The 8356-nt window shown below is 35.2% G+C and overlaps 1 protein-coding gene across 3 annotated transcripts in view; it reads left to right on the plus strand.

Annotated features, from left to right (window-relative positions):
• The window catches only part of PDHX (pyruvate dehydrogenase complex component X), a 75369-nt gene extending 67706 nt beyond the window's left edge, over positions 1-7663 (plus strand). The window contains exons 10-11 of one of the 3 annotated variants that reach the window (XR_009490580.1): positions 1906-2000; positions 3769-3833. Coding sequence is in view for 2 of the 3 variants with exons in the window: in NM_001075751.1 (NP_001069219.1) it covers positions 3769-3833; positions 6645-6903 (324 nt within the window). In the remaining variant the exon portion in view is untranslated. Of the gene's footprint in view, positions 1-1828; positions 2001-3768; positions 3834-6644 lie in introns of those variants that run through there. The other 2 variants (XM_059874725.1, NM_001075751.1) reach the window with 2 other exon arrangements.
• Positions 7664-8356: the final 693 nt, after the last annotated feature.

The raw sequence follows: 8356 nt of genomic DNA on the forward strand, positions 1-8356 counted from the left end.
TTGCAGGTGGATTCTTGACCAGTTGAGCTACCAGTGAAGCTCCAGTGAATGGAAGGTAATTTAATTTAAAATGCATAGTCTTGGATCTTAGAGTTAAATATAATTAAAGTGACCTTAGTGGAATTTGTATACGTAGATCTTTCTTCCCTCCTCTTTGGAAAGGTTTGCAGAGTGTTTTTATATATAAAAAAGGAACTTTTTTAAAATTGAAGGGTGGTATTCAAAAGTTAAAGTAATAAAGGTTGGATTACTTAGATGCTGCACACCTTTTTTTCATGAACAGTTTTCAGCAGCAGTGAAAAATGAATGTAATTTTAGTGTTTTTATGACATTGATATGTGATTAGATTAAACAGTAGCGTTAGAATTTCCTTTAACTATAGAGTTAAAAATTAACTGTTGCAGGGAGATTTCTTTGATTCTAACCAGTTTATCCATTTTAGTCCTATAATATGATTCTTAAAGCAGCTATGTTAGCATTCACTGTTCCTTGCATCCTAAAAGAAACTAAGTTGAGGTGGTGAGGAAGCAGTGTCACCCACCTGCCAGCAGTGGGAAGGGCCCTCCCAGCCCTTGGGAATGTCCCAGGGCCTCTGGTGGTCTTTGAGCATTTCCTGTAACTCCCAGCAGCTCCTGGGTCTGTTCGCTCTGGCTACTTGTCTAAGCTTCCCATTCTGCCTGCCTCTCTCCCGCTTCAAGATTGGTGATTAACATTCCACTTAGGGCTGCCGTCTGTGGGGTCGCGCAGAGTCGGACACGACTGAAGCGACTTAACAGCAGCAGCAGCAGGGCTTCCCTCATAGCTCTGTTGGTAAAGAATCCACCTGCAGTGCAGGAGACCCTGGTTTGATTCCTGGGTTGGGAATATCCCCTGGAGAAGGGATAGGCTACCCACTCCAGTATTCTGGCCTGGAGAATTCCATGGACTGTATAGTCTGTGGGGTCTCTAAGAGTTGGACACGACTGAGCGACTTTCACTTCTTTATCTTATCTTATAATGTACCAGACAGTAGGCTAAGCACTTCACTCAATCTTAATAGCTTTATATCATAGTTGGAACCTTAACTTCAAATTGAAGAAACTGAGATTTAGCACTTTTAAGAAATTTGCCATAGTGTTGCATCTAGAAAGCACTAGAAGTTGTTTGTTTAAACCCAGGCGTTTCTCAGTTCAAATGCCACTTTCTTAGGCCTTCTGTGGCTTCCATAGCTAAAGTAGTTCCTGAATAAACAATTACCCTATTTATTGTCTTCATATGGTTTATAAGTCTTTGAATTCACCTTGTTTATTTATTTGTCGACCCCTCTATGTTCCTGACACTCTGATGTTGACTGTCTTGTTCATTACCATATATCTAATTCTGGATGGTGCTTAGAAGATAATAGTTGCTCAGTTGAATAGTTGAATTTATATATTCAACTAGTTGAATTTATTTAAATTAAACTATATTCAAATAGTTGAATTTATTTAAAGGAAGGTTAGAAATAGTTTTTCAAGGAATTTGTTAGATTGTGACTATCTATCCATGGGCTCCAAGTTAAGAACGCCTGCTCTGAGTACTTCTTGACGCTTAAGAATCACAAGGTTGTCAGTGTGTGGGACTAAAGGCATGCCTCAGCAAAGTTCAGGTTTATATTTCCTAAATAAAGTAATACAGTAACAAGCTTCAAATTCTATGCTATTCTTCATTAATTACAGTAGTTTTAAGAGACTGAAGCAAAGTTTACCTCATTAGTAGCCAGTAAATTTTTTGAATGAATTAGTAAGGCATGTGATATATTTTGGGCTTCCCTGGTGGCTTAGCAGTAAAGAATCCACCTGCAATGCAGGAGACACGGGCTCAGTCCCTGAGTTGGGAAGATCCCCTGAAGGAGGGCATGGCAACCCACTCCAGTATTCTTGCCAGGAGAATCCGCATGGACAGAGGAGCCTGGTGGTCTACGATCCATAGGGTCACAAAGAATCGGACATGACTGAAGCGAATTAGCATGCACGCACGAGGTAATTTTAGAAATAGTTGCTAGTTAGCTTGTACTACGTCCTGTCAACTGGATGGTTCAGGGAACACGTGCTTTGATTTTTAAGTTCACGTTACCAGGAGATACCAATGAGGATTAGTTACTTTTAGAAGCAGTGATACTTATCAAAATCTATCCTTACTCTATGCTCTCTTGAGTTCATTGACGTAAATATCCTACTGATATGTTTTGGGTTTATAGAGATTTTTTAAAAGTGTATTATGTATGCTTGCAGTCTGTTGGTTTTTTTTTTTAATAATAAATGTTTTTTATTTCTTTTAGCCTGGTAACTTAGCAGGATGTGTTGTGATCATCTGCCTTTAGAGAAAAGCTTTTAAAGTTCATATGATATGTGCTTGTTGTTCAGATCATGTGAAGTTATATTGTTTAAGGCAGGAAAAAAATGCATTTGTTGATTGTTCTATTTGTGATATTCCAAGTACAGGTCTAAATTCATCTCTTAATTTTTCATTCCGGATCTATATAGTTTTTTAAGTAACTGTATACTAATAATATAAATCTGTAATTGACGCATTTGGCAGTAAGTCACAATGATGTGTTGAGATCATTTTTAGATTTTTAAAGAATGTTTTATTTTTCAAAAATTGAATCATCTATGATTTAAAATTAAATAGCTACCAGTGGTAATTGTAAATGTATCTTTATTATCTATATAATACATCATATTGAATAAGTCCTAGATTTGTATCATCTACCCAATGACAATAGCTTCATTTATCCCTACTCTCTAAAATAATTCTTTATTATTCATATGTAATGATTCAATCTCTGTCCCCTTGCTTTTGAAACATTGAAAAATAAAAATTAAGAGAAGTATGGTTAATTGCAAGTACAAGTAGAGAAAAATTCAACTGCTTTTCGCTTTCAGAGTATTATCTGTCTTTCCCTCTTTAAGTTTTTAGACATTAGCTTTAGCGTGATATGAAATGACTACATTTTTACATCCCTTGTAGCAGGAAATGCGTTAGCTATAGGATCAAAAACAACAACAAAAAGTCCATTTTCTAGGGCTTTGTAATTCCACTTCTGAGAAATCATGTGAAATAATTCAAAAGAAACAAATTAACCAAAGTACACCACTAGGAAAATGACTGAATTGTGGCAGATGCAATCTTTAGAATGTTAAACAGACATTAAAAAAATCAGTTATAAAGAGTGACAACACTGAAGCTGCTTATAATATTGTGAAGTAAATATAAAATTTTGGTTTTTTTTAACAACTATTTGAAATTAATCTGTTATGGGTAAGAGAAGCAAATGCTGAAAGATGAAAATTGATGTGCTGGTTGTGAGATTGTTGCCATTGAATAATTTATTTAAAAGGTACTCGATTAACAAAAAGGGCTCTTCTCATACTTTGTCTTGCAAGAAAAAAAGTTTATAGGCAAAGCAGAAAATTGCATTGTATATATAAAGAACACTGAAACATTCTGCATAGTATATAAGATAATTTCCAATATTTGAACAGTTTTTAAAGGGAAATGGTTTTTCTAGAGTTTTGATTCACAGATTTATAGCTTGGATTAACTGTGCTCTAACTTACTCATTTTTAAGTGTGTTAGAGAAAATTATATATATAATTTTAAAATGTATATGTACATGTATGTATACTCTCTTATAAAGTCAAGGCCTATCAAAGATGAGAGTGTACCCTATAAAAATATTTAAAGTGACAAAATCAGCTATATAATGTAGTGTTGGTTATCACACTCTGTTTATATTTTTCTCAGGCTCTATCAAAGAAAGCCAGAGATGGAAAATTGTTACCTGAAGAATATCAAGGAGGATCTTTTAGGTAAAATTTAAACTCTTAATTATTGGTAGCATGAAACAGACATAAGATTCATAACGTACTTGTCAACCTATTTTATTTTCTGAAATTTTTTTTAAAATTTAAGCTAAATATCTTACTTTAGACATGAGAATATGTGCAAATGTTCTTCAGACTAGTTAGGCTTTCGTATCAAAGCTAGTAGAAAGCCATTAGGGTTAGCTGGTTAGCCCATTCAGATGTTCATAGAATGACATTCGGGTTCTGACATATAGTAAGTAGGTTTATAAACCTCAACTATTTTTTTTCTACTTGTGATTTATTTTAAGGTTCCTTGGGGTTAGGTCCCTTGGGGTAAAATATTAACACTGACTCTTGAGTTATCATCAGCTCTATTCTTGTTTAAGTGTAACTTACATACAGTAAAGTATACTGAATGTAGCTGGAATGTTTTACAAAGTGAAGAAATTTGTGTAACCGACCAAAGCAAGATTATGAACATTACCTCCATGTCATAAGCCTCCCTTTATCCCTCCTAATTCTGACCCCCTAGAGGGTAACCACAGTTCTGAAAGTTATTACCAACGTTTTTGTTTTGCCAACTTTGATCTTTATATAAACACATACTCTTCAGTGTCTGACTTCTTTCATTCAGCATTAGTGTCTGTGAGATGAGCTATGTTGTGTGAGAGTCATTTCCTATTGCACTGTAGCATTTTGTAGTATTCTGTATAAATATGCTAGTGTCCATTTCACTATTGGTGGGCATTTGTGTTGTTCACAATTAGTGCTCTTACAAATGCTGATGCCATGAACATTCTTGTCAGTGCCTTATGGTGACTATATGTATGTATTTTTTTTTTGTATAAACCTGAAAGTAGAATTGCTGGGTTTATATCTTTAATAGATTCTGCCAGATAGCTTTTCAAAATGGTTCCACCATTTTTTGCTTCCATCAACAGTGTCTGAGAATTTCTGTTGCTTCATAGTCTGTTAAGTCTTGGTATTATTAGGTTTTAGTGAGTCTTGGGGTTGTAGCTCACCAGGCTCCTCTGTCCAAGGCATTCTCCAGGCAAGAAAACTGGAGTGGGTTGCCATGCCCTCCTCCAGGGGATCTTCCCGACCCAGGGATCAAACCTGTGTCTCATACATCTCCTGCTTTGGCAGGCAAGTTCTTTACCACTGATACTACCTGGGAAGCCCAAGGGAAATGAAAATTAATGATGTTGAATACTGTCTTCATTTATCTGTCAGCCATTTGGGTATCTGGTTACTTATCAGGTAAGTGAAAGTGAAGTCGCTCAGTCGTGTCCGACTCTTTGCGACCCCATGAACTGTAGCCTATCAGGCTCCTCTGTCCATGGGATTTTCCAGGCCATAGTACTGGAGTGGATTGCCATTTCCTTCTCCAGGGGATCTTCCTGACCCCGGGATCGAACCCGGGTCTCCCACATTGTAGACAGACGCTTTACCGTCTGAGCCACCAGGGAAGTCCCTTATCAGGTAAAATGCCTGCTAAAGTTTGTGTCCGTTTTTTAAAATGTTTTATAGGAGTTTCTTTTTCCCGATACACAGACTTTTTAGGATATATATTATTTCAAATACTTTTCCCACTTTGTACCTTGCCTTTGAAACTTTCCTGATGGTGTTTTTTAATGAACAGAAGTTCTGAGTTAATAAAATCCTATTTATCAGTATTTTTCTTTGTTGTTAGTATTCTTTTTTTTTTTTTTTTTCCTGCTAGGAATTATTGTCTATCCCAGAGTCATGAAGTTTCATTTTTCTATGTGAGCTTTATAATTTCTCATGTATAGATTACTATCTATCTGAAATCAGATTTTGTCTGTGATATGGAGGTAAAGGTCAAAGTTCTCTTTTTTCCCCATGTGGATAATTAATTGACTAAATGTCAGTTATTGAAACCATTACTACTCTGTAGCATTGAGAAGGTAACCATGTTTGGTTCTTTTCTGATTTCTCTCTCCTTTTCAGTTGGTCTGTTTGTCCTTTGCTTGCTTAATACAAGCTAACCGTAATTTCTGATCTGTGACAGTGAAAGTCTTCCAGTTTTGTTCACCATCAAGCTTGTCTTTCCTGGCTTTGTATTTCCAAATAAAATTTTAAATCAGCTTGTCTTTTTTCATACACACATGCAGTGATCTTGCTGGGATTTTTGTTGGGATTGCATTGAATTGTTTGATCGATTTAAGGTTAAGGAGAATTGACATCCTTATAGCATTGAGTCTTCTAGTGAATGAACATGGTATAAACCAGTGTTTACTTAGTTCTTTGATTTCTTTCCGCTGTATTTTGTAATTTTTTGTTTAGGGATCAGATAATATGTTTTATTAGATTTAGATTTTTTTATACTATTATAAATGGTATTATTTTAATTTTTTCTAATGAAAGCAACTTGTATATAGATACAAATTTTTACATTGACTTATCTAGTAGTTTAGCTAAATTCGCTTATGTTACTTGTTTATCTGTAGATGCTTAAATTTTCTTTGTACACAGTCAGTTCATGTTCAAACAAAGTTTTATTTCTTTTTTCTAACCCTTATACTGTTCTAGTTCTTTTTTTTTTTGTTTCTTTTTCTTGCTATATTTCTCTGCCTGGGGTTTACAGTTCAATGCTGAATATATGTTTATATTAGATAGAGTATTTGTGTGTTGTTACTTGGTTTCTTTTTGATTCTATAGTAAATGGTATTCTTTGTCTTTGGTCTTTGAGTAACTGGGCACAGTTTTTCAGTAAAGTAAAAATGTGTGACTCAGGGAAAGGGTTCTTTGGTTAAAGACATACCACCTACAGAGCTTTTTGTTTTCCCCTAGTATTTCCAACTTGGGGATGTTTGGCATCGATGAATTTACTGCCGTGATCAACCCTCCTCAGGCCTGCATTTTGGCGGTAGGGAGATTCCGACCTGTGCTGAAGCTCACTCAGGATGAAGAGGGGAATGCCCAGCTGCAGCAACGTCAGCTCATAACGGTCACCATGTCCAGTGACAGCCGGGTGGTAGACGATGAACTGGCCACCAGGTTTCTGGAAAGTTTTAAAGCAAACCTGGAGAATCCTCTCCGACTTGCCTGATCCTCAAAGATAAGAAGTTGGTCTTTGGCTTAGTTAATTGTATTGCTGTTACTGAGAAACATACACTATAGGAGAACAATTAGGTATTTAAGTATGAAGTGGGTGAAATGTTTCACCTTTATTTAAGGTGAAAGAGTTTGACCTGAGTTGTCTTCATTTTCATTTGGGTTTGATCTTGTGGAAGTAAATAATAAACTGTAACTAATAGAAGAATGAAAACATTTGGTTAGTCAGATGCATTTTTAGTTTAACCACTGGTGCTGTACTAAAGGGATGTTAAAGTAGATGTAAATTAAATTAGATGTTTGGCTCAGTGGAGCATTTTAGGATATTCGAGGATGTATGATAAACTGTAAAATCAAAAAATTTTAGAGCTCTCCCTTAATTGTATTGGAATTAGAAGTGGTCTTCAAAGAGATACCCGTTATTGTAGCAGTGGGACCTCACTTTTACAAGCACTGCTCTAGATATACTTGAACAATTTAATATGTACAGAAGTTTATTCTGGATACTAGTAAATAAATAAGAATCACACTGCATTAGGGGTTGTGGCAACATTATTGAATTTTTTATGTATATAAAGCCATATGTTTTAAAGCGGTTTTTATCAGTCTTATTTTACACTTCCATGACACTGTGAACTTGAAGAAGAATTTTTTAAAAAATTAAAGAAGGAAAAAGAGACCAAAATATTTGTTTTGATAATGAATTATAGTTAAAATATCTAAAACTTCAGAAATAAACTGCTCGCTTACCTTCATACTGAGTTGGAATATATTAAAATAAATCATGCAATTTCCTGCCAAACATCTTAATTTAGTGTTGATTTGAACACAATGTGTTGTTAATACATTTTAATCAAGTTTATATTGTGCAATAAGCTATAAGAAAATATAAACATTTCTATTGTATTTTAAACATTAGGGCACAGAAGTTTAGTACCTTGAAATAGATTAGTAATTTCCCTGGAACAGCTTCAATGAGATCCTACAGAAGGAGAGAAGGAATTTAAAATTACAGTTAACCCTTGAACAACTCAAGGTAGGTAGTGGTGGCCCATGTAGTTGAAAATCTGTGTTTAAGTTTACAGTCGATCCTCGTATCCCTGGTTCTGCATCCGGGAATTCAACCAAATGGGGCTTGGGTTATAGTAGGTACTTAATGAAAAAATTCCATGTGTTAAGTGGACATGCACAGTTCAAACTCATGTTGTTCCGGGGTCACCTGTAATATGACATTAGGAAAATAATGGATGTGGAATGTAAAACTTCAGAAAGAGTAGAAGAGAAGACCTATCAAGCAGTTGAGAACTATCCTTTTTATTCCATTGGTAATATGAAAGTTTGACTACTTCTTGTAAAGGTTAGAAGAACTTCTTTTAACAACTCTGCTACAGTTGACAGACTAACTATAACTGGAATTGGATGGATTTAATTTACCAGTGACTACCAGT

Source organism: Bos taurus, chromosome 15 (assembly GCF_002263795.3).
Source record: "Bos taurus isolate L1 Dominette 01449 registration number 42190680 breed Hereford chromosome 15, ARS-UCD2.0, whole genome shotgun sequence".
Lineage (NCBI taxonomy): Eukaryota > Metazoa > Chordata > Mammalia > Artiodactyla > Bovidae > Bos > Bos taurus.